Source organism: Eleutherodactylus coqui, chromosome 6, assembly GCF_035609145.1.
Source record: "Eleutherodactylus coqui strain aEleCoq1 chromosome 6, aEleCoq1.hap1, whole genome shotgun sequence".
NCBI classification, from domain to species: Eukaryota; Metazoa; Chordata; class Amphibia; order Anura; family Eleutherodactylidae; genus Eleutherodactylus; species Eleutherodactylus coqui.
The window spans coordinates 227,123,939-227,151,261 of NC_089842.1; the positions used below are offsets into that span (position 1 = coordinate 227,123,939).

General features: G+C 45.7%; 1 protein-coding gene across 1 annotated transcript in view; it reads left to right on the forward strand.

The window, feature by feature from the left end:
* Positions 1-23,258, forward strand: part of LOC136571856 (SLAM family member 5-like) — a 58,400-nt gene extending 35,142 nt beyond the window's left edge. Inside the window, exons 7-10 of the mRNA XM_066572476.1 lie at positions 445-528; positions 8,803-8,886; positions 14,308-14,383; positions 21,613-23,258. Of these exons, the coding sequence (XP_066428573.1) occupies positions 445-528; positions 8,803-8,886; positions 14,308-14,383; positions 21,613-21,629 (261 nt within the window). The 3' untranslated portion in view covers positions 21,630-23,258. The remainder of the gene's footprint in view (positions 1-444; positions 529-8,802; positions 8,887-14,307; positions 14,384-21,612) is intronic.
* The last annotated feature ends 4,065 nt before the right edge of the window (positions 23,259-27,323 follow it).

Genomic DNA, 27,323 nt, shown 5'->3' on the forward strand with positions numbered 1-27,323 from the left:
TATCAATTAAACCCCCTAATAACGCCTCATCCAACAATGATTGCAGTTCATTTTTAAACATGGTAGTTGGATTGTTAGGAGTTCATAAACTGCTGTCTTGGAAAATTGAGACATGATCTCCTGATGGTAGTATGTTGAATCAAGGACTACTATGGCCCCACCCTTGTCAGCTAGGTGTATAGTAATATTGTCGCCCGCACCGAGATCATGTAACAACTTCCAGTCATTTTCGCTCAAATTATTTTTACATTTGACCCTAAACTCCTGAGACCTCAAAGATGTTATATCACGCCTCACCAAATTCGAATACGTCTCAATAGCATGATTCACCACATGTGGTTGGGAACTGCTTAAATTGCGCAGTCCAACCCCAGTCGACGTGAAACCATTCATATCTGTCTTATATATATTGCTTTATTAGGACCTGTCTTACTTTTATATTAGAAAACAGGAAATTCTCAAAAGAAGATGGACAGGACAGCGGAAAATACAAAAGAAACCGTGTACAGCGAAGTCACATTACCCAAGGTACGTCACATATACAACATGCTAAATGCTGTGTATCTTCATCCTGTACCCCAAGTGTCAGTGTGACATTATCCTGCCCCCCAAGTATCAGCGTGTTATTATCTTGTCCCCCTAGTATTAGCGTGTGATAATCCTGTCCCCCAAGTATCAGCGTGTGATTATCCTGTACCCCAAATATCAGCGTGTCCTTATCCTGTCTCCCAAGTGTCAGCGTGTGATTATCCTGCCCCCCAATTATCAGCGTGTCATTATCCTGTCCCCAAGTATCAGCATGTCATTATCCTGTCCCCCAAGTATCAGTGTGTCATTATCCTGTCCCCCAAGTATCAGTGTGTCATTATCCTGTCCCCCAAGTATTAGCGTGTCACTATCCTATCCCCCAAGTATCAGTGTGTCATTATCCTGTCCCCCAAGTATCAGCGTGTCATTATCCTGTCCTCCAAGTATCAGTGTGTCATTATCCTGTCCCCCAAGTATCAGCGTGTCATTATCCTGTCCTCCAATTATCAGCGTGTCATTATCCTGCCCCCCAAGTATCAGCGTGTCATTATTCTGTCCTCCAAGTATCAGTGTGTCATTATCCCGTCCCCCAAGTATCAGTGTGTCATTATCCTGTCCCCCAAGTATCAGTGTGTCATTATCCTGTCCCCCAAGTATCAGCGTGTCATTATCCTGTCCTCCAAGTATCAGTGTGTCATTATCCCGTCCCCCAAGTATCAGTGTGTCATTATCCTGTCCCCCAAGTATCAGCATGTCATTATCCTGTCCCCTAAGTATCAGCGTGTCATTATACTTTCCCCCTAGTATCAGCATGTCATTATCCTGTCCCCCAAGTATCAGTGTGTCATTATCCTGTCCCCCAAGTATCAGTGTGTCATTATCCTGTCCCCCAAGTGTCAGTGTGTCGTTATCCTGTCCCCCAAGTATCAGTGTGTCATTATCCTGTCCCCCAAGTATCAGTGTGTTATTATCCTGTCCTCCAAGTATCAGCATGTCATTATCCTGTCCCCCAAGTATCAGCATGTCCTTATCCTGTCCCCCAAGTGTCAGCATGTCATTATCCTTTCCCCCAGTATCAGTGTGTCATTATCCTGTCCCCCAAGTATCAGTGTGTCATTATCCTGTCCTCCAAGTATCAGCGTGTCATTATCCTGTCCCCCAAGTATCAGCATGTCCTTATCCTGTCTCCCAATTATCAGCATGTCATTATCCTGTCCCCTAAGTATCAGCGTGTCATTATACTGTCCCCCAAGTATCAGCATGTCATTATCCTGTCCCCCAAGTATCAGTGTGTCATTATCCTGTCCCCCAAGTATCAGTGTGTCATTATCCTGTCCCCCAAGTGTCAGTGTGTCGTTATCCTGTCCCCCAAGTATCAGTGTGTCATTATCCTGTCCCCCAAGTATCAGTGTGTCATTATCCTGTCCTCCAAGTATCAGCATGTCATTATCCTGTCCCCCAAGTATCAGCATGTCCTTATCCTGTCCCCCAAGTGTCAGCATGTCATTATCCTGTCCTCCCAGTATCAGTGTGTCATTATCCTGTCCCCCAAGTATCAGTGTGTCATTATCCTGTCCTCCAAGTATCAGCGTGTCATTATCCTGTCCCCCAAGTATCAGCATGTCCTTATCCTGTCCCCCAAGTATCAGCATGTCATTATCCTGTCCCCCAAGTATCAGTGTGTCATTATCCTGTCCCCCAAGTATCAGCATGTCATTATCCTGTCCCCAAGTATCAGCATGTCATTATCCTGTCCCCCAAGTATCAGCGTGTCATTATACTGTCCCCCAAGTATCAGCATGTCATTATCCTGTCCCCCAAGTATCAGTGTGTCATTATCCTGTCCCCCAAGTATCAGCATGTCATTATCCTGTCCCCCAAGTATCAGCATGTCATTATCCTGTCCCCCAAGTATCAGTGTGTCATTATCCTGTCCCCCAAGTATCAGTGTGTCATTATCCTGTCCCCCAAGTATCAGTGTGTCATTATCCTGTCCTCCAAGTATCAGCATGTCATTATCCTGTCCCCCAAGTATCAGCATGTCCTTATCCTGTCCCCCAAGTGTCAGCATGTCATTATCCTGTCCCCCAAGTATCAGTGTGTCATTATCCGGTCCCCCAAGTATCAGCATGTCATTATCCTGTCCCCCCAGTATCAGTGTGTCATTATCCTGCCCCCCAAGTATCAGCGTGTCATTATCCTGTCCCAGAAGTTTCAGCATGTCATTATCCTGTCCCCCAAGTATCAGCATGTCATTATCCCGTCCCCCAAGTATCAGCATGTCATTATCCTGTCCCCCAAGTATCAGCGTGTCATTATCCTGTCCCCAAGTATCAGCGTGTCATTATCCTGTCCCCCAAGTATCAGTGTGTCATTATCCTGTCCCCCAAGTATCAGTGTGTCATTATCCTGTCCCCAAGTATCAGCGTGTCATTATCCTGTCCCACAAGTATCAGCGTGTCATTATCCTGTCCCCAAGTATCAGCGTGTCATTATCCTGTCCCCAAGTATCAGCGTGTCATTATCCTGTACCCCAAGTATCAGCATGTCATTAGCCTGTACCCCAAGTATCAGTGTGTCATTATCCTGTCCCCAAGTATCAGCGTGTCATTATCCTGTCCCCCAAGTATCAGTGTGTCATTATCCTGTCCCCCAAGTATCAGTGTGCCATTATCCTGTACCCCAAGTATCAGTGTGTCATTATCCTGTCCTCCAAGTATCAGCATGTCATTATCCTGTACCCCAAGTATCAGTGTGTCATTATCCTGAGTTGCTTTGTCAGGACACTATTAATTTGTGGGGGCAGATAGTCAGTTTTATTACATCTGGAGGGACAAAAAGTACAATTATTATTATGTGAGGACATAAGGAGATACTATTACTGTGTCAGGTCACAAAGAAGGCATTATTTTTTGGTGATCCCTAAGGGGGACTTACTGTGTAGGGATGCTGAGAGGGGCATTGGTGATAGCGGCAAGATGGGGCAAGTTTGCAGGAAAAAATTGTGACTGCAAGAAATCTTGCTGGTGGTCTGGGCCATAAGTTAAAAAAATGGAGAGGGGGCAACTACATTTTAAGACCACATTGTCTGTGATCACTGGAGGTAAGTACACTGTCATTACACTGCACTGTAATCACTATCACTGTGTAGAGTTGATAACTGACTATTATATGGTGAATATATTTTTTAGAGGTAGACTAGAGATAAGCTGCTGTACCTGATGAGGTTGTAAGCCGGATGAGTTGTAAGTTGTCTACCAGATATCTATCTATCTCATATATATATATATATATATATATATAGTAGGCAGTTAAATTTTGAAGTGATAGATGTATCTCCCTCCCAGGCTCAGCTGTAGGCACTGACCCCTTTACTGAAGCATAAAAGACTGCAGCTCTGGGGAGTCAGTGTTTGTCAAGCTGAGGAGGGAGTACAACCTTACAGCGTGGACCTTAGGAAACTTGTGAGTACTCTGCGTGGTGCACCTTTGCTTATGTTATGTTGAATGGACGTTTTGTTTCTTTGCCTGGAGTGTGCTTTCCAGAATAAAACCGAAGTAAGTTATATGCATTTCCTAGTCCAGAGTGTCATTGCCGCCCCCACCCCCTGGAGGACTTTGTTGCATATGGTGTTTGGATGCGGGCAGCAATCCTGATTGCTAAGGGCAACGGCACGACACTTGGTGAATGTCTTGGGTAAAGCCTGCGAGTGCAATGCAAGCACCAACCCCAGCTATGGAGGAGCTGTTGGCGTCTATGGATCGGTTGACGGATGTTCTCTTAAAACATCCTGCCTTAAGGAAGGAAGGAGCTCCGACCACAGCTAGTCCCAGAGAGGCTGTACAGAAATTTCTGCAAAAGATGACTCCTGGCGACGATATTGAGGCCTATCTTACTCCCCAAGGCTGAGTGGGTCAAGGTTCTAGCAGCGTTCCTCACTTCGGAACCACAGAAGGCATACCATGACCTCAGTGGTCACGAGGTAACCAACTACACCAGGTTAAAAGCAGAGATCCTGGCTCATCTGGGTGTTACCGGGGCGGTCTGGGCTCTGAGAGTACATAATTGGAGCTACAGGTCTGACCAATCAGCCAGGTCGCAAATGTTTGCTTGTACCATCTAGTAAAAAAATGGCTGGAACCGGACGTTTGCACACCCGCCCAGATTGTCGATAAGGTAGTGGTGGATCGTTATACCCGTGCCCTGCCAGTAGATCTGCACCACTGGGTCGGCCATGGAGGACCCAAGGATGCTAGCTAGCTAGTAGATCTGGTCGACTGCTACACTGCGACTGAGAACTACCTCTGGGACGTCCATTCCATCCAGACCCCCGCTACAAGTTCCAGGCCTACACGGGGTAAGAGACTACTAAATGCCGGAGGAAAGCAGTGGCATGGCGGGAAGGAGGTCGGGCCACCGGAAGGGGCATTGTGGGAGTTAAAAGGCCCTGATAGCCCAAACCAGTCTTCTTAGCTAAGGAAACTAGGGCCTTTGAGGTGCTGGAGATGCTAGGGGCTCGGGCATGTGTTGGCTCAGTGCCCTATTACTAATGAGCCTAAGGATTGTGACGATGCTTGGCAATTCGCAATTCCCATCTGCAATGCCTCACAGAGACTAGAGACTGAGCCACATCTGTGTCGCATAAGTTTAAACCATGATTTTGTGGAGGCTCTGCTGGACTCGGGTAGCCTGGTCACCTTAGTGCATGCTAGCCTGATAGCAGAAAGCTTCATACCGGGTAAGCACATAAGTGTGGTATGTGTACACGGTGATACAAGGGTGTATCCTATGGCACAGTGTAACTTTGAAACTCATGTCGGAACTGTGACCTATGATGTAGGTGTTGTCAAAGGGTTAATTCACAGCGTGATATTAAGGCGCAATTTTCCTGTATTCTGGGACTTGTGGGGAAAAATGATAATCCCTTCTAGAGAGACTGACGCAAACCCAGCTGACCTTACACTTCCGCAGGATAGTCGTGTAAATGTGGACATTGAGACAGAGAATGTAACTTTTCCTTTACAGGTCTTGGCTGCAGACGATGCTGAAGAGGAAGCCTACCCTTCGGTTCAGAATGTGTCTGATCTGGAGGATGCGCCTGAGAATTTGGGACAGCCTAGTTAGGGGACCCCACTCTTATCAATGCCAAAGAAAATGTAGTGATAAATGGTGTGTTACAGGAACCGAGTTCTGACCAACGGTTCCCCATTTTGCCATGAATAATAATTTGTTGTATAGAGTAACAAAAATAAGCGGGAAAGTGGTGGAACAGTTGGTCGTGCCGAAGCCGTACAGGCGCAAGGTGCTAGACTTAACACATAATCATGTATTAGGAGGACATTTAGGAACTGATAAAACGCAGGATAGAATTCTTCAAAGGTTCTTCTGCCAGGGGTATATAAGGACATAAAGGAGTACTGTGAGTCGTGCCCCACCTGTCAGATCACCGCTCCTGTGTCGCACTTCCGCAGCCCCCTAGTGCCTTTCCCGATTATAGAGGTTCCCTTTGAGAGAATTGGAATGGATTTAGTGGGTACCATAGTCAAGTCGGCTAGAGGGCATCAATACATTTTGGTCGTGTTAGATTATGCCACTCGATACCCTGACGCAATCCCTTCAAAAAGCCCTACTGCCAAAAACATTGCACGAGAATTGTCCCTTGTGTTTTCCAGAATAGGTCTTCCCAAGGAAATCCTCATGGACCAAGGGACCCTGTTAATGTCCAAAGTAACGAAAGAATTGTGCCAACTCTTTAAAACTGATCACATACGAACCTCGGTATACCACGCTCAGACGGATGGGTTGGTGGAGAGGTTCAATAAGACCCTGAAGCAAATGCTAAAGTGTGTAGTAGTGAAAGATGGTTGGGACTGGGAACGTCTGTTACCTTATCTCATGTTCTCCATACGAGATGTACCACAGGCTTCCACAGGCGTCTCGCCATTTGAGTTGCTGTATGGTTGGCACCCCAGAGGGTTGTTGGATATAGCCAGAGAAACCTGGGAAACCGAGTCTACTCCCTATGGGAGCATCATAGAGCACGTGGCTCAGATGCAGGACTGCATTAATACTGTAATGCCCATTGTCAGGGAACACTTGCAGAGGGCACAGGAGGCCCAAAGCAGAATGTACAATTGTTCTGCCAGGGTGAGAACCTTTAGTCCCGGTGACTGAGTTCTCATCTTGGTACCTACTTTAGAGAGTAGATTCGATTCCTCGCTAGATGGCAGGGTCCCTACGAAATCGTTGAGAAGGTAGGCAATGTAAACTATAGAGTGCACCAGCCGGCAAATAGGATGCTGTATCAGGTGTACCATGTTAATTTAATAAAATTCTGGAAGGACAGAGAAGCTTTGGCTACCTCAAGCATTAGGAGGGGTGGGTCGCAGCCCTCTCTGCCTGATGTTAGAGTAGGTGAGGCCCTATTGGTGTGCCAACGGCAGGAGGCAAAAGAGTTCCTGCAAAGAAACAGAGACAAATTCTCTGACCTGCCCGGTCGTACACACGTCATAAAACATGATATCATAACTGAACCCGGAAAGAAGGTAAACTTAAAACCGTATAGGATTCCAGAAGCACGTAGGGAAGCAGTTTCTGCCGAGGTTAAGCGTATGCTGAAATTAGGGGTGATAGAGGAATCAAAAAGCAAGTGCTCAAGCCCCATTGTGTTAGTTCCCAAACCAGACGGTACTTGGAGGTTTTGCAATGATTTCAGGAAGTTAAACGAAATCTCTAAATTTGATGCATTTCCCATGCCCAGGGTTGATGAATTAATTGAAAGACTGGGTAATGCCAGATATATCACCACACTTGACCTTAACAAAGGGTACTGGCAAATACCTCTGACTGACAAGGCCAAAGATATAAGGGCCTTCTCAACCCCAGAGGGCTTTTTTCGGTACAAAGACATGCCGTTTGGGTTACATGGCGTGCCTGCTACCTTTCAAAGATTAATGGATCGGATTTTGAGGTCTCACCATAACTATTCTGCCGCGTACCTAGACGATGTCGTAGTCTATAGTGCCGATTGCGAGAGTTACCTTGGGAAGGTACAGGCGGTCATGGATGCCATAAAAGGGGCAGGTTTAACCTTAAACCCTGTAAAATGTGCACTGACCCTGGAGGAAGCCAAGTACCTTGGCTATGTTATTGGTCATGGTGTCATTAAACCCCAGGTCAACAAGATAGAGGCCATACAGGCATAGCCTAGACCTTTAACAAAAAAACAGGTCAGAGCTTTTTTAGGAATGACCAAGTACTACCGTAGGTTTGTGCCTAACTTTGCCTCCATTGCAGCACCGCTTATGGACTTGATGAAAGGGGGCAAGTCGGTAATGGTGGCATGGACAGCTGAGGCCGAGTAGGCCTTTCAAAATTTAAAGTCTGCTCTGTGCCAACAGCCAGTGTTGATAACGGTCAACTTCTCGAAAGAGTTTATTGTGCAGACGGATGCTTCTAATGTAGGGTTGGGTGCAGTGTTGTCCCAGTCCATAAATGGGGAAAAAAACATGCAGTACTGTATTTAAGCCGGAAACTATCTCCGGCGGAGAAGAATTACGCCATTGTTGAACGTGAATGTTTAGCAGTAAAATGGGCACTGGAAACATTATGGCATCTTTTGGGGAGAGAGTTCAATTTGGTGTCAGACCATGCCCCCTTGACCTGGATGAAGTTAAATAAGGAAAAGAACGCGAGGGTGACGAGGTGGGTTTTTTTCGCTTCAGAACTCCAAGTTCACCCTCGAATATAGACCAGGCAACTCACAGGGTAATGCTGATGCCTTGTCTAGGGTGCATTGTCTGGTTACCAAAAATGCCCAGCCCTCCGGTCTGGAGAAGAGGGGGGGATATGTAGGCAGTTAAAGGGTGAAGTGGTGGATGGAGTATATCTCCCTCCCAGGCTCTTAGTATGGACAGCGTGGCCATCCAGTCCATGACTTCAGAGAACTCGGCTGTAGGCACTGACCCCGTTACTGAGGCATAAAAGACTGCAGCTCTGGAAAGTCAGTGTCTGTCAAGCTGAGGAGGGAGTACAACCTGACAGCATGGATCTGAGAAACCTCTGAGCACCCTGCATGGTGCACCTTTGCTTATGTTTTGTTGAATGGCCTTTTTGTTGCTTTGCCTGGAGTGTGCTGTTCAAGAATAAAACTGAAGTAAGTTTTATGCACTTTCTAGTCCAGAGTGTCATTGCCGCCCCCACCCCCTGGAGGACTTTATTATAATATACAGTATATATATATCTTTATCAGGAACTGTTTTACTTTTATATTAGAAAACAGGTAGTTCTCAAAAGAAGATGGTCGGGACAGCAGCAAATACAGTGGAAACCGTGTACTGCGAAGTCACATTACCCCAGGTACGTCACATATACAACATGCTGAATGCTGTCTCCATCCTGTACCCCATGTGTCATTCTTCTTTACCCTAAGTATCATCGTGTCATTGGATCTTATGCTCAAAACACTTTTATAAATATAAATAATGACCCTACACTTTTTTTTGGGATTAAAATGGCCGCGACATTTATTTCTTTAAACGGTTTAAACCAAACTTTCAATAAATAATCAAATATATATACCAACTGCGTAGACGTTGCACTAAAAGCTTCAGTCTACTAATAAAACATTCAAAAACTCAAGTCCATGCTCAACTGCAGGAGGCGGGCGGCAACCCCATTTAAAGAACATGACCGAGACAAAGATAAGTCCATGAAAACAGGTCAACTGATGGGAGGGCCGGACGGACAATCCAAGGTAGCTGACAGGAATGTGAATTCCATCCTGTCAGCGATGTCTTAAATCAATTCCTTGAGAGCCAATCAGCATCCTGTTGCTGTGGGAGAACATAGAACAACTAATCAGAGACTCCTCTACCACCTTCTTCTTAAATACAGCCTATTTTCAGCATCTCTTCTCTTGCCGTACCTGTAAAACTAGAGATAGTGTTAAACCCCCACTCCCACTTCCCTTTTCTCAGACACTCTTAACCCTTACACACCCAGGTCTCACTCATATTTCACAAGGCTTACGGACCTAAGCGTCCTTCCGCCATACATTATCCTGTAACACAAGTATTAGTGTGTTATTATCCTATAACTCAAGTAACAGCGTATCATTATCCTGTCCCCCAAATGTCAGCGTATCATTATCCTGTTCCTCAAGTATCAGTGTGTCATTATCCTGTCCCCCAAGTATCAGCATGTCATTATCCTGTCCCCCAAGTATCAGTGCGTCATTATCCTGTCCCCCAAGTATCAGTGTGTCATTATCCTGTCCCCCAAGTATCAGTGTGTCATTATCCTGTCCCCCAAGTATCAGCATGTCATTATCCTGTCCCCACAAGTATCAGCCTGTCATTATCCTGTCCCCAAAGTATCAGCCTGTCATTATCTGTTCCCCAAGTATCAGTGTCATTATCTTGTCGCCAAGTGTCAGCGTGCCATTATCTTGTCCCTCAAATATTGGCGTGTCATTGTCTTGTCCCCCAAGTACCATTGTGTCATTATCCTGTCTCCCAAGTATCAACGTGTCATTATCACATCCCCCAAGTATCAGTGTGTCATTATCTTGTCTCCCACATATCAGTGTGTCATTGTCCTGTCCCCTAAGTATCAGTGTGTCATTATCCTGTCCCCCAAGTATCAGCGGGTCATTCTCCAAGCCCTAACTCATCTCTGTAACCTATCACTGGCATGTTCCCTTTGTCTAAACATGCAACCATCCCACTAACCCATCATTTTGCTGCTCCTTCAAGACCTGATCTTTTCCTTCTATATTACTGTGTTTCTATTTCTAGACCTGTCCTCTTGCTTCTATACAATGGTGCTCCTCCTTTTAGACCTGTCCTCCACCTTCTGCATTACCGTGCTCCTCCTTCTAGACCTGTCCTCTTCCTTTTATATTACTGTGCTCCTCCTTCTAGACCTGTCCTCTTCCTCTAATATTGCTGTGCTCCTCCTTCTGGGCCCTTTCTCCCCCTACATTACTGTATTCTTACTTCTAGACCTGTCTTTGCCTTCATCATTACTCTGTGCTCCGGCTTCTAGACCTGTTGCCTTCCTTTTGAGTTACTATGCTCCTCCTTCTAGATGTGTCCTCCGCCTTCTATGCTCCTTTTCCTAGACTTATCCTTTTTATACATTACTGTACTTTTCCTCCCAGACCTATCCTCCTTCTTCTACATTGCTGTGCTCCTCCTTCTAGACCTGTCCTGTGTTTTACATTATTTTAAACTCTTCCTTCTAGACCAGTCCTCTGCCTTATTCATTACTCTTCTCCTCCTAGACCTATCCTCCACCTTCTACATTACAGTACTCCTCCTTCTAGACCTATTCTCCTCCTAGATTAATCTGTGGTCTTCCTGTTAGATCTATCCTCTTCCTTTTGCATTACAGTGCTCCTCCTCCTAGACCTGTCCTCCTCTGCCTTCTACATTACTCCTACTGTGCTCTTCCTTCTAGATCTGTCCTCTGCCTTTTATATTACTGTGCTCTTTCTTTGAGACCAATCTTCCACCTTCTATATTACTGTGCTCCTGCTTCTATATTACTATCCTCCTCCTTCTACATTACTGTGCTTCTGCTTCTAGATCTATTGCCCCGTAGTGGTCATGTAGTAGTAAATGTCCCTTATATTGGTGGCTACAGTAGTAATAATGCCCCCGTAGTGGCTCCAGTAATAATAATGCCCCCCATAGTGGCTCTAGTAGTAATAGTCTTCTCTGTATTGGCCCCAGTAGTAATAATGCCCCCGTAGTGGCTCTATAAGTAATAATATCCCCTATATTTGTTCCAGTAGTAATAAGTGACCCCCATAGCTGTCGCAAGTATTGATAGCAGCCCCCTATCGGCGTCTAGCTGAGCAGCATCCCTATAGGCATCCCACTCACACAGCCTGTAGCTACGGTCCAGCGACTGTGGCCGCTGCTGAGTTCGTGACTATTGACTTGTCCTCTGTGCTCAAGATGGCGCACATACACATCAGGGAAGAGAGGTCAGCAGTCACAGACTATGTACTGCTGCCACAGGATCGGAGCTGCAGGCTGGGTGAGTGGAATGCCTATTAGGTTGCTGCAGGCAAACTGAGGGTCTGATCCTTGTGTTTGACATGTGTGCCTAATGGGCAGTAGCCTCTCTCCCTCTGAATCTGTAACTAATTTACGTCATGCTTATTTTTGGTGTTGTTTCCCATATGTAATTTACGTAAGCCTCCATTTTCATATGTACGGCACCCCGGAATTAACAGCCCTTTATAGTAAATAGTATGGGGTTATAACAAATGATCTTCACAATGTGACACCCCTCAAACCTCATTTTTTTATGACTCATTTGCAAAAATGTGATATCAATGGAAACAGAAACTTGCAAATATTCATTTACCATAATGGTCTAACAGCTAATTTCACACAGGTGAGTGTGATATCGGGCTGTGAAACTCAGCCTGATATCACGCTGGCCAACATGTGATGTCCCTGTGGATGCAAGACGTTTTTGTGTTAAAACTGCCTCACATCCCTTCAGGGAAGTGGCGATCTCGGAGTGTTTTCCATTGTTGTTAATGGGTAAACTTCGCATCGCATCACACTCGCATGCCCCTCTCACGCCGCGCGATGCTATGCCAGCCCCATTGACAACAATGGGCGATGCAATTTGAGGAGTTCCGAGGGAACGGACAAAGTGCTCTACTCCTCTGTAAAGAGAACAGACCAGTGCTGGCTGTGTGTCCCTAGCTAAAATACTGAGGAAGGGGCGCAACGGCCCCGAAACGTATCTATTGTATGCTGGATGCATTCTTAATAAAAACAGAGGAGTTGAGCTTAGACCTTACTCCTTGGCATTAGAGTCTACATGCTCTCCTTACCACCCACCATGATCTATGAGAATGCATCACAGAATCCATTGCATCAGTCATGATCCGCTACAACGTGTACGACAGGAACTTGACTACAGGCTCAATGTGTGTCCAGTGACAAAGAGGGTCACATTGTACACCTCTGATGGGAAAAACATTTTTGATGTTGTGCAACAAAAATGTTTGAGTTTCTGTTTCATATTATATCAAACTTCTGTATCTGTAATTAAATAGGAGGTATGAGGGTATCACATCGGGAAGATCATTTGTAATGACTCTGTAATAATAGCTTAAAGCGACCCTCCAGTTTCAGGATAAATTTCTGTCCTGGGACCAGAGTGGAGGGAGGGTACTTTAGCTGTAATTGCTCTTCTCTGCTGTCTGTCTGATATACCAGTACCTGGTCCTATCTCCCCCCCCCCCCCCACTACCCCCCAATCACCCCCGCCACCCCCCCTGAGCCTGCTCGGATCAGTAAGCAGTTGCACACTCGAGTAACTGCTTTATCCGAGCATGCTAGCTCATCTCTCGTTTTTAACCCTTCCTGCTTTTTCCTTCCCCAAGTACACAGTGCTCAAGGGGCACTGTGTACTAGAAAGTGAAAGTGAGGTGTAACTTTCACTACGGTAGCCCAGGGGGTCATGTGACCACCGGGGTTCCCTGCTACAGCAGAGCTGGAGGGTCATACTAGACCCTGGCCAGCTCTGCCATCGACTAATGTCACTACAGGGGTTGCTTTTCCCTGTAACTGGGGCTCCTATGGATGCCCCAGCTACAGTGGGAAAGTGTCAAATAAAAAAAAAAAATGAATGTCCCCCAGAGGTCTTATATGATGTCATGGGGGACATAGATAGTAAAAATCACAATTACATACACAAAGAAAACAAAATTCTAAAATAAAACAATATATACATAAGAAAGGAAAAAACACAAAGCCGACGCCAACCAAAACCGTATGCGACCTGTAAACCAAAACCATACATATTATATAGCAAAACGTCTGAAAAAAATAGAAGAACCCATTCCCATACTTTATTTTAGCATAAATTTACAAAATTTAAAAAAAAACTATAAGTGTTAAAAAAAACATTTTTTTTATCATTTTAACTTGAGATGAGCGAGCACGCTCGGTAAGGTCAGTTACTCGAGCGAGCCTCGCTCATTCGAGTAACTGCCCTCCTTCAAGCGTGCTCTGGGGTGGGGGTGGGGGGGCGAGCGGTGGGAGGTGGGGGATAGTGGGTGGGAGAGAGAGATCACCGAACCTGCGAGGTTTGTGTGGCGTTTTGTAGCATTCTACAAAACATCTCATGTGTGAAGGAACCCATAGAAAACCATGTAGAGATGAGCGAACTTACTCGTTTCGAGTAATTACTCGATCGAGCATCGCTATTTTCGAGTACCTGGCTACTCGGGTGCAAAGATTCGGGGGCGCCCGGGAGCGGGGGATGGCGTGGTGGAGCGGGGGGTAGCAGTGGGGAACAGGGGGAGCTCTCTCTCTCTAACTCTCCCCCCCACTCCCCTCTGCAAACCCCCGCTCACCCACGGCGCCCCCCGAATCTTTTCACCCGAGTAGAGAAGTACTCGAAAATTGCGGTGCTCGAGTGAAAAAGGGGCGTGGCCGAGTAGGTTCACTCATCTCTAAAACCATGGGCTTCTCTTACATGTGATTTGTAGCATCATAGCAAAGCTACAAAATCGCATGACTTTGTTGCCCGTGTGAAGGAGGCCTTAAGGTACAAAAGGGCTTGGTCCTTAAGGGGTTAATAGTTTACAAACCAGTCATTATCTTCCCAGGACAATCATTAGACAATTTTGAAGAATTTCAATACCCTATAGATATACATTTTATATACTATATTGTAGCTAATGATCTGTAAACACTCAAAACTAATTTCACATAGAAAATCTATTACTTTTTTGGTTTCTAGGTAACCCAACAAAATGGAACAGGTGCCTATTCTGTCCGCCGAAGTGACCACAGTAATGTGACCGATGTCAAAATAGGTAAAGCAATCACACATTTATATAACATGATAATGTTGCTGGACCGAATGTATCACCTACAGTAAATGGCCTCTTCATTAGAGACAGTCATCTAGTGATGCAAACCACCCCAATTAGAAATGTTACACGTTTTCCAATACATTATATGGTCCTATAGCCCCCTGCAGATCCCCCCCAGCTCTCTTGGAAAAGGACATTACCATTTTGGATGAATTGAGCTCATTCTACTTCAAATGGCCATAGCTCCGGTTCTATAAGGGCTCCCAGCATGCTTTTGGTGTCAACATGCGTTAAACCTGCAGATGAAGGCATTTTTCATGCACAAACGCATCTCATCGCTTCTATGAACTTCTGATTCTCATGCGTGATAGAAAACCCCAAGTGTTTCCCATTGATTTCAAAGAAAACATCACATTCGCACTCGTGTACACATCGCGGCATGCGAGGGCCAGACCATGTTTTTCAGGTCCCATTGAAAACAATCCGTGATGCTTTTCGAGGAATGCGAAAAACTAGGACATGCAGAGATTTTTTATCTTGCACCATCGCTGTGAGAGAAAACATTGCTCATGCGTATGGCTCGGTACTGTTGTATTATGTCGCCACCAAGCTGAGGGTGGGGACATAATTGACTTGGGTTAACATGCAGGGATGCCTACAGCTTGTACTTGGCTGTCTCCACTGCCGTGGTATCTCTGAGTCTCTGCAGTGATGTGCCGAATTGGACAGATCTGCACCCCACTGTTTCCACAAGGCTTTAACCCCTTAAGGACATATTTTGGCCATGAGGATGCAATGATTTTTGACAGATTTTCATCTCCATTTTTCAAAATCCATGACTTTTTTATTTTTCCGTCGACGCGGCCATATAAGGGTTTTTGCGTGGCGAACTGTAGTTTTTATTGGTGACATTTTTGGGTACATAGACTATATTGTAAAACTTATATACATTTTTTTATGATCGCAGGGAGAGAAAACACATAGATTCTGCCATAGATTTTTGGGCTTTTTTCACAGCGTTAATCATGCAGCATAAATGACACAATACATTTTTTCCACGAATCGGTACATTTATAACAATACCAAAAGTCCTTTTTTTTAGGTTTTTCCACTTTTCTGCAATAAAAAGTAGAGATGAGCGAGCACCAAAATGCTCGGGTGCTCGTTACTCGGGACGAACTTTTCGCAATGCTCGAGGGTTCGTTTCGAGTAACGAACCCCATTGAAGTCAATGGGCGACCCGAGCATTTTTGTATATCGCCGATGCTCGCTAAGGTTTTCGTTTGTGAAAATCTGGGCAATTCAAGAAAGTGATAGGAACGACACAGCAACGGATAGGGCAGGCGAGGGGCTACATGTTGGGCTGCATCTCAAGTTCCCAGGTCCCACTATTAAGCCACAATAGCGGCAAGAGTGGGCCCCCCCTCCCCCCCGCACTGTCAGCATAAAGATCGTTCTCCTCTGCCATAGCTGTAACAGCTGTGGCAGAGAAGAACGATGTTTGCCCATTGAATTCAATGGAGCCAGCAATACAGCAGGTTCCACTGAAAGCAATGGGCTGCCGGCCTGCGCGGGATGAATTGTCGGGAAGGGCTTAAATATATAAGCCCTTCCCTGCAATTCATCCAGAAATGTGTAAAAATAAAAATACCGTATATACCGGCGTATAAGGTGACGGGGCGTATAAGACGACCCCCCAACTGTCACCTTATACGCCGGTAATACAGTGGAGCAAAGAATAAAAATCATTACTCACTTCTCCTGGCGTTCTGCGGTGCTCCTGCAGGCTGTCGCTCCCTCCTGGTCCCCGGCAGAGCATTGCTTTTTCTACGAAGGGCTTGAAATCCCCGCCTCCAGAAACACACGTGCCTTCAGCCAATCACAGCCATTCAATGACATCATTGTCATTAGCTGGGATTGGCTGAAGGCACGTGTGTTTCTGGAGGCGGGGATTTAAAGCCCTTTGTAGAAAAAGCAATGCTCTGCCGGGGACCAGGAGGGAGCGACAGCCTGCAGGAGCACCGCAGAACACCGGGGGAGGTGAGTAATGAATTTTATTCTTTGCTCCGCTATATTACCGGCGTATAAGGTAACAGTTGGAGGGTCGTCTTATACGCCCCGTCGCCTTATACGCCGGTATATATTTTTATTGTAACACATTTCTGGATGAATTGCAGGGAAGGGCTTATATATTTAAGCCCTTCCCGACAATTCATCCCCGCGCACGCCGGCAGCCCATTGCTTTTAGTGGAACCTGCTGTATTGCCGGCTCCATTGAATTCAATGGGCAAACATTGTTCTTCTCTGCCACAGCTGTTACAGCTGTGGCAGAGAAGAATGATTTGTCTTCTATATGTTCTCAATGGGGTCGGTGCTGCTGCCGCCGGCCCCATTGAGCGCATATAGAGAAGAGAACAGAAATCGCAGATCACACATAGGTGCGATCTGCGATTTCTATGGCCTTAAGAAGGACCGTTGGGGTTCTTGAAGCCTAAAATACTCCTAACGCTCTCCCTATAGCAGCTCCAACAAGATAGCACTTTCCCTGAGCTATGTCTGAACGCATCTGTGGCGAGCCGCGGGAGGGGCAGATTTTAATACTCGGGTGACACCTAATCTCGCCAGCCACTCACTGCAGGGGGGTGGTATAGGGCTTGAACGTCGCAGGGGGAAGTTGTAATGCCTTCCCTGTCTTTCTATTGGCCAGAAAAGCGCGCAAATTTCTCAGGGAAGAAAGCGAAAGTAACCCGAACATCGCGTGGTACTCGTCTCGAGTAACGAACATCTCGAACACCCTAATACTCGAACGAGTATCAAGCTCGGACGAGTATGCTCGCTCATCTCTAATAAAAACCCTTTTTTTCCGAAATTATTATTTTTTCTAAATCACTGCATTCAAAGTCCTATAACTGTTTTATTTTTCCATGGACGGAGATCTGTGAGGACTTGTATTTTTTATAGGTACCATTTTGGGGTACATACGGCTTTTTTGATCACCTGTGTTTTTAGGGAGGCAAAATGAAAGAAATAAGCATTTTGCCTCAGTTTTTAGTTGTTTTTTTTTACACTTTTGTTGTGCAGGATAAAAAGTGTGTTCAATTTATTGCACGTGTCGTACGTATACAACCTTTTCCTTTTTTTAAAAATTATTTTTATCTTTTTTTGTACATGTTCTATGTCCCTGTAGGGGACTTGTAGAATCACACCTATGATCACTATGAGGCCTCAGTCAGACGGGCGTTTTTTTGCGCGATTTGCGCATGCGCATGCGTCCGGCGATTTTATAAAACCATTGCTTTGCAATGGTATCGGACACATGAGTGCTTTTTATGCACTCGTCCGATAAATTATAGAACAGAAATCGCAGATCGCACCTATCTGCGATCTGCGTTTCCTGTTCTCTTCTCTATATGCGCTCAATGGGGCCGGCGGCAGCAGCGCCGACCCCATTGAGAACATATAGAAGACAAATCATTCTTCTCTGCCACAGCTGTAACAGCTGTGGCAGAGAAGAACGATGTTTGCCCATTGAATTTAATGGAGCTCAGCGCTGAGCCAATCAGGGGGCAGGTCTGACTCACACCCCCTTCACACCCACTGCAGGCCGGCTGCGCGGAACTCCGGCTGCCGGGAGCAGGTGAGTATGTATATATTTTTTATTTTAACACTTTTCTGGATGAATTGCAGGGAAGGGCTTATATATTTAAGCCCTTCCTGACAATTCATCCCACACTCGCCCGCAGCGCATTGCTTTCAATGGAGTCGGCTGTATTGCCGGCTCCATTGAATGCAATGCGCTGGACAGCTCCAGCCCGTTTCTAATGAAACACGGCTAGGAGCAGATTTTCGGGCGATTTTCGGGCACCGGTCACGCGATTTGCGGATGCGCATCCGTCATGCGATCCGCAAATCGCGCGAAAAAACGCCCGTCTGACTAAGGCCTGATAAAGCATTGCAGGACTTCTGCCCTGCAATGCCTTATCGCTTGTTATAGCGATCATAGGCACTGGCAATGCAGGACGCGTATATCTGGCATCCTGTTGCCATAGCAACCTGTCTCGCTTTCCGTGATTTCATCGCAAGAGTCCGATGACATCACAGAGAAAGCGCGTTCCCTCTGTGAACCCTTTACATGAGACGATCCACATAGATCGTGGCAGGGAAGGGGTTAACAGCAGTGGGCGCTGTCCCAATGCACCTCCGCTGTTGCAGGGGGAGGCTGGCTATTACGGACAGCCGGCCCCCACTGCTGGATAGCACGGGATCTCTCCTGATCTCGCGCTATCCACAGGACGTAAGTGTACGTCCTGTTGCGTAAAGGGGTTAAATATGGGGGGAAATTTAGGGTGAGTACCCACTAGCGGTTGCGAATTCGCAGCGTTTTTTTTTCTCCAGGGGTCTATGGAACTTGTTAATGTTAAAATCGCATCGCGCAAAATCACGATTTTGCGATAAATTGTAATTTTGCCACTATGCGTTTTTAACATAGAAAGCCCCATAGACACCTGGGGAAAAAAACGCAGCAAATTCGCAAACGCTAGGGGGTAGTCACCCTAAATTTGGTATTGCCATAATCACACTGACCCGTAGAATAAACGTAACATTATATTTGTACCATCATATTTTTTGAAAGTTGGGAAGAAAAACAAAAATGAAAAAAAGTAATGAGACAAATAGTTTCGAAAGAGGTTGTCATCATCACTGAAGTTAGCCATTAGAAGACATCAATTGTTGAGGACTCTCCCTTTTATACTGTATATCTGTTCAAACATCTGTAAATGTTCAGCTGCTCTTGATGAGGCGTTTTGTGGTTAAACCAACCAGGAAAAACACTTTGGTGGCTTCACTAAAAATAGATAGAGGGTGTGAAAGACATATTACTAATAGCAGATCTGTACAAAAGCCTCAAGACAATTGTAGAATGTTTAACATATCAAGGTGATGACACAGAGAGGGCAAAAATGTAAGAAAAGGCCTTGTAGAAATAGAAGAAAAATACGTTTGACAGTAATATGAATGCATACGGCCACGTGTATGTGGAGGGGCAGTGTGCATGCAGCTCGTATAGAGAAACATGACTCCCTATATTGGGACTATATGTGCTGTATGATGTTTTCTAGAGAAGACTGTCTATAATATACCATCTAATGGAGTAGGCCACAATTTCCATATGGTAATGGAGGCACTCGGATGTGCACTATGGTTCCATAGACATCTATGAGTACTTTATTTCGGCTCTGTAAAGCTTATGCAATAGGAGTTTGGTTGTTGCTGACTTTTATTGTTCATTTGATGTTCTGCTTTGTCAGTAATGTTTAAACTACTGTGAATTTGAACCGGGAAGGGAATGAGGAGCAGCTCTCTGAGCAGGAAGTTGAGACAAGAAGTAGTTAGTCTGTGCAGTTATGCTGCAGTGTGAGGAGCTGAGGATACTCCCCGAGTCTGTGCAGCATGGAGTGAGGAGCAAGGGATACTCCCTGGTGTGACAGAAATTGCGTTGTGCAGTATTAGCCCTGCCGATGTGAGCTCCTCATCGGAACAGATGTTTCTTTTAGATAAAGGCTGAGCGGAGAACAAGCATTAGACAGACTTCTGCCTTCTTGTTCCCTTCCTCCATTCTGCCTGACAATGCTGATGTGATACAGAGTTGCTGGAAAATATATTACTGGTGATTTGGTAAATAGAAACTTGTTATAAGGATTAATGAGGACCTTTAAGTGATTTTGAGAAGCACAATTTTTGAGTAGTGCACTTTTGACACAATACCGCTAATATGGAGCCTCTTTACTAGCCAACTGGCACACTGTTGAGAGTGACCCCAGAACAGGACTTAAGCTGTTTACCTGTTTGTCATAGAGAACATACATGTCTGCTTCCGGACCCCATGTGAGCTGTTCCTGTACCTCCGTGCTACCAACTTCATCCAAGGTCATCTGAAAATCCCTGAACCAGAAGCAAGGGTCCCTTTACACTTATACAAACCCATGTACTGTACATAACTCCGTATTCTGTTTAGGCTGTGTAAGATATTATGCCTGTTGCACTGATAGCATTTTGAGCATGGTCTGTCCTTATAGACAATTTAGAGGTTGTCCAGGAAACGGAAATATTTTTCTAGCCCAGCTTGTTCCAAAACCAGGTCATGTGATATGGCACTTTTTTTGCTCATGACATAATCGCAGGGGGCTGGCTGTTTGGCTCATTTCAATAACTAAGCCAGCCCTTTTCTCCATCACATGTGGCAAGTGGGGTTATTTGCCTGTCGATTGCCAACCTCTCGAACTGGAAATGGCCACCACATGCATACAGATGCTCCAGAGATGCGACTTCTTTCAAATCTGGTGCCTTCCCGTTTTATTCCACAGCAATGAACTTGTGAAGCTTATCACAGAGTCCATTATCTAGGGTTCACAAACCCACAGAGTTCCCGTCACTAATTTTGCCCAGGGTGTCTAGAGAGTGTCTTTGTCTCACCAACTTGAGACAGGCTCAGAACTGGTCCACACCGGACCTCAGGCACCACGTCTCCGAAGCGGTCCTTCACCGCCTCTCTGGCTAGCAGCCAGCTTACCAGCTTCACTGAGCTATAACTTTTCCCTCTGAGTGTGGCAGAAACTAATTAACACCCTCTGCAGGCTACTCTGAACACTGTACTTCTACACATGACAGATGCAGAGATATAGAAAGGGGTTTGACAGATATGAACAGCCAACTTTCTGTAATGATGTCACTGACAAGGGGGAGAGGGAGGAAAACACACCAAGTGTGTGTTAGGACTGGGTTGGAAGTGGTGGTTCCGACACAGCTGGAAAGGGTTATTTGCCCTCACTGGACAACCTCTTTAAAGGGATTTCCAAGATCTTCAAACATGTGGCTAAGAGCAGGTAAAATAAGTTGAATACCCCACCACTCCAGTGTTCCTCACTGGTCCTGCAGCAATGACATCACATACTTCATTAATGTGATTACTGCTATCAATCCCTGACCTTAGAGGTCACATACCCTACATGCAAGCATCACTGCTCAGGTCGGTGATTGGTTATAGTGGTCACATGAATGATGTACGCTATGTCATCGCTGTAGGACCGGTAAGGAACACCGGAGTGACGACATTTCCTGCTCTTAGCCATATTTTTGGAAAATCCTGGACAATCCGTTTAAAGTCTATCTCAAATACTGTGTCTATTTTTGTAGATTGATTACCTCTTTCTTGTTTCAATCCTATACAGGCATGAAAATAATATAAAACAGCTTAAAGGTATAATGAGTTGGTATGCAGTAAATTGTCCAACGCCTAAAAGTGCCTGGAAGTATGACTCAGGTTGTCAACCCAACTACGAAGAGCCATCTGTGGGCCGCACAGGTACTTTCACTTGTAGTGAGGATATTGAAATGGGACTTTATGGCGTTCTTGTAATACTTCATGGACCAAAACTCTTTTAACCTGCTAATCCACAAGAATATTCATCAAGCTTTCAGCCCGCATCTGAATGGCCTGTAGCCCTCCTAACAATGGATTTCCTATCAGTGACTTTATCAATCCACCAGTAGACTATGTTGAAACAGCTATCATGTTTATCATTTGGATTACAAGGTTGCAGAAAAGTAATATAATCTGCGCAAGACAAGAAGACCAAAAATAACGTGTTATGGCAGTCTTAAAACTTGGTGGCCCGGTCAACTGGTCTCAAGAAACTCGGTCATGATTTTGCCATGTGATCCTTCTGCGTTTGGCTGTGGAGCATTTCTGCGTGGTGCCAAATTCATGAAGCTGGTCTAATGTTATATGGGATCTCTACTTGGATGGTTCATTCTTACAAAACATTGTGCAATAGTTCTGTTGTTAACACTTTTGTCTTGCGGCCCGGAGGTCTATAATTTGTATCTGACGAAAGACAATCTGCATGAACTTTGGATCTTTTCTTGAATATCTTTGGGATTCTGCTGACACTCAAGAAAAATCCCATACTGATAGGTTTGTTGAAATTGTTCTATGTATCTGTCTGGTGTACAGAAATTAGATTGTGAACCTCAATGGCGACTATGTGAATGTTGGCAATCTCCCACAAGGTGACTTGAAAGATACCCCTCCAAAGGAACATTTTCCTATGTTCATCACTTAAAAGATTTTTGAATGTGGCTTTCCAGTGGGTCCTATTGAAGTTAATGGAGTGGTGGCATGAATGCCTGGCCACTGCTGTCAAAAATTTCAGGATGTGCCAGGGGTGATATCTCGGAGTTGGTGGGAGTAAGTGTTTTCATAGCTGAAAGTGTTCCTGGAACGGTTTATTATGACTCTTGGCGAGGCGTTCTCTTTAATCCTACTCTGGTTTGGGGATACAAGGTTGTTCACTCTACTGTATAGTACTGGTATGCTATCAGCATAAACATCAGTTTTGCATAGTGTTTCATCAGGGTTGGGTAATTTTGAAAAATACACACAGGAAACCACAGTCAGAACAGAAATTGCTCAGAAATGTGTGACTTCTTGTAAAATAAAATTACTACAGTAGGAAGGTCAGCTCATATCGTACAGAGACCTTCGATGGTACGACCCCTATGTAATCCGGGTACTTGGACGCAGCGACCATTATTACACAATGGTGAATGGTTCCAATATTTTTCTAATTGATGTTGTTTTTGTGGTAACAGTCCAGGATTGGAATGTTGCATGTATTTTACTTTAGCTTTATTCATTAGATTTCAGTCTGTAGAAGCTAAATAACGTGTTTTTTGTATTTTATATCTACGCCATTGATTGTACGGAATAAATGTCAGCTTTATTTTATGGTACAATTACCAAGATATGAAATCTATATGTAATATAGCTTTTCTATGTTTTATTACTTTTGGACAATAAAAATGCTTTACATTTGTTTCTTGCCCCTATCATTGTGGGACACAGCTCCCTGTTATCCCGCCGAAGGGGATGAACAGAATGAAGCTAACCACCAGGGGGTTCCTGGAGTCCCCCGAGATCGAGGAGGGGGACTGCCCCTGGTGGCATGGTGGGGTCGTCTGACTGCTCGCACAAGTGATCGGAGTTCAATCCTCTTCCCGTGTTAGGGATTTTGCCTGCGCCGCTCCTACTTCCAGCACTGCATGCACCTACTGAATGCGGGGGGAGGGGAAACACAGTGACTGCTCTCGCCAGTGGGATGCTGCCAGGACATTAATTTAGGCCTCCGTATTCTAGCCCGTGCATACGCCATATAAGTACACTTTTTCAATTCTCTTGCCTGCGCCCTTCTGGGACCTCCCCACTTGGCGTCTTCTCATTTGAAGCAGTGTTGCCAGGACCTATGGTACCAATCATGGAGATACTGGGATCTACTCCACCTTTGGAATGCATCCTGCAGCTTTTGGGCCATCGCTCCACAGAACAAGGGTAAGTGCTGCTTGGTAGCCAGCTCCCCTGCTGTGTTACTCCTCCTGCAGTTACCTTGTAGTAGTAGTGTGCAACAGTGAATATCGCTATAGGTCTTTTTTAGTGCCCTGTCTGACACCAGAGCAGAAGACTCTATACAGGCCACATTTTATGTGTGTTCTTACTGCAAAACTAAATTTTCTTGTGGACAGTTGGAGCAATTTTGTTCTAACTGTATCCCCTTGTGACAGGTGCTCATAGATCCTACTGCTGGCTCCCTTTCTGTTTAGCCCTCTCAGATCGCCAAGCCGGAATGGGCACATTCTCTGTCACTGGCGGTCTTGGACCTTACTAGGGCATCCACAGAGATTTTAGACAAGTTAGAGCATATGTCCAGTCCACTCATTCAGGATGTATCTGACAGTGTCGACTCCATTTTGCAGGACGTCTCCCACGGTAGACCACGAAAGAGAACTAGGCCTACCCATTCTCGACTGTCATCTGGATCTCCTGCATAATCCCCCCTTTTCGGCACTTCCAAAAGCGCAATCAGAATTCTATCCTAGACACAATAGTCACTCGGAGGGCGAGTTGTCTGAATTTCCTAGGGATTCTGACCTAGATGAAGAACAGGCTTAAGACTCTCCATTATGGTGGAAAGCCTGATTGATCCAATACTTACAACGAGTCTGTTATGGCAACTGACTCCTACTGCATCTGTGGTGACTTTTTTCTTCAGACGTTCTCAAAAGACTTTTCTTCCCCATGTGGATTTTGACGATGTGTTGTCCAGGGAATGGAATATTCCTGACAAACGCATAACTATACCTAAGCGTCTAGACCTTATGTATTCTTTTCCAGAGTACTTTGTGAAAAAATGGTCAGTTTCACCAGTAGCAGATCTTCCAGTATCCCGCTTGGCAAAACATACTATACTGACTATGTCGCGTACATAAATTACAGACGGATCTCATAGCATGAGGGCCATGGCAGAAGCTGCAAAAATATTAACATTGACAAAGAGACACCTGTAATCTCGGCAGTACACATATCAAGGGTAGACAGCTGGATTGCCGACTTCCTCAGTAAAGAGAAAGTCGATCCAGGAGACTGGGAGCTACATCCCAAAGTATTTCAGACAATATGTCAGAGGTGTGGCCAGCCGAATGTCAACCTGATGGCTTCCAGGATCAATCACAAGTTACTGACCTTTGTGGCTCAGGACCCTCTAGCTCGAACAATGGACACACTTGTAATCCCCTGGATGTAATTTCAGTTGTGGTACACCTTTCCCCCCTTCCTACTAATCCCGCAACTTCTCAAGAATATCAACATGGATGATCTCCAAGTAATTCTCATAGCCCCAGATTGGCCCCGCCGAGCGTCGTACTTGGATCTAGTTGAACTGCTAGTCAACTCTCTGTGGCCCCTCCCTCTTCAAAACGATGTTCTCTTCCACCCGAGTGTTACGTCTTTCTCACTCCTGAACTGCCGAACTCCTAGCAGAACCCAAAACCAGCAAATATAACTTAGAAACAGACATAAATCATGACTAAAAACTACTCAAAACATGAACCCAACATACCATCTTGCATAACTAGATAGAATAACTATAATAAGTATGAGATATTAGTTTGTGGATTGGCCAAGTCACTTAAGCCTGTGAGCCCACTTCAAGGGTCCTCCTTGTCTCGCGGATCCCTACTCTAATGAGACAACTACCCCCAGGAAACCCATCTGCAAGCAGGGTGATCATCCCAATAAGAATGGCCCCGTGCTGGAATCTAAGGATCTAACTAGCCCAGAGATGGAAATGATCCAAAGCAGGACGGAACACAGTTTACAACTAGATGCCATGAATTGCATGCAACCCAGAACAGGACAGTTAGCACCACATGTCCGTCCACCTGCACAGACATACAGAACAAATTGCTGTTCACACCAATACACACTGAACAAAACCGTATTACACTCAGAACTCTCATGCATACAGATATCAAAGCATAGCTAGTCCAAGTGTCCTAACGCTAAGGGGAAAGAGAGTCAGCCAGCATGTTGACATACGGGAAACAGTGTCAGGAATCACCCATCTGACCATTGGAGACACCAGATGCCTGGAGGCCGCACCTGTAAAAGGGGAAGGGAGAGGGAGTCCGCATAAGATGCAGACGGGGACAACAGGTATCCAGACTGTCCTCAGGGAAGAATAGAGAAGCACTTGAGACAACAAGCATAACACCCAGTTCTGAGTGAAGGGATGCCAGCTTCCTTATGCAGAGGAACTGATATATATATATATATATATATATATATATATATATATATATATATATATATATATATATATATATATATATATATATATATATATATATAGTAGACCATGGAAATTGGCTGGTTAGAGAAATCCACACCAAGCCAGCACAATTATTCCACACCTGTAAAAGTGTACTCCTGGAAACCCTTAGAACCACAGGTCCCAGCAAACACACCCAGACACCACGTTTGTCCATGCTTCATTTAACGGCATGGCGGTTAAACGGCGGTCATGGTCATAGACCATGTTGAAGGCTAGGAAACCTTCCTCCTCTCGGGTGTACCATAATGTTTGGGAGAGTTTTTTCCTCTGGTGCAAATGTCACAATTTTTACCCTACACATTTTTCCTTTTATCGCCTCCTGTCCTTTCTGCAGGAGATTTTTTGATATGGGCTTGAGCCTGAGTTCTCTAAAGGGTCAAGTATCCACATTATCTATACTGTTTCAATGCCCACTGGGCTTAAAGTCACATTTCCATATTTTTCTGCAAGGAGTAACTCATGTCACTCCACACCATTCCCATATCGCCTTGAGACCTTAATCTAGTGCTGGACCCACATCAGTCCCATCTCTTCAAACCATTAAAGGGGTTGTCTCGAGGAAGCAGTGACATTTTTTTTTTGCCCAGTCACCCTAATTAAGCATACATTACTAAGCCCCCCTGTAAATGACTTTTCTAGCTGGTTTGTACTTACAGTTCCAGCGTTTCAGCAACTTATAAAAAGTTTCCCCAAGATGGCCGCCGGCTCTTTTCCCGTCGCTTGCTGTAGCCCGACATGCGCGCTCCCGAGACGCTACCAGCTGTGTCTTCCTGACAGCCAGACGCCCCGCAGCCGCCGACCGGACCCCGGGATTGAACGCGGCCGACCAGTCACCCACCGCCAGGCAGCAGGTAACCGGCGCTAGCCCCCGTCTCCCTCGCGCTAGCCCCGGCTTCCCCAGCGGTAGGCCCCGGCTCCCCAGCGGTAGGCCCCGGCTCCCCAGCAGTAGGCCCCGGGGCCCAGCGGTAGGCCCCGGCTCCCCAGCGGTAGGCCCTGGCTCCCCAGCGGTAGGCCCCGGGGCCCAGCGGTAGGCCCCGGCTCCCCAGCGGTAGGCTTCGGGGCCCAGCGGTAGGCTCCGGGGCCAAGCGGTAGGCTCCGGGGCCACAGCTGCAGTCAGTCACGCGTCACCCCCGTCAGTCCGTCACCCATCACTTACCTGGGCGGCTGGGCTGGGCGGCTCTGCTGGGCGGCTTCTCGGCTGGGCTGCTGGGCTG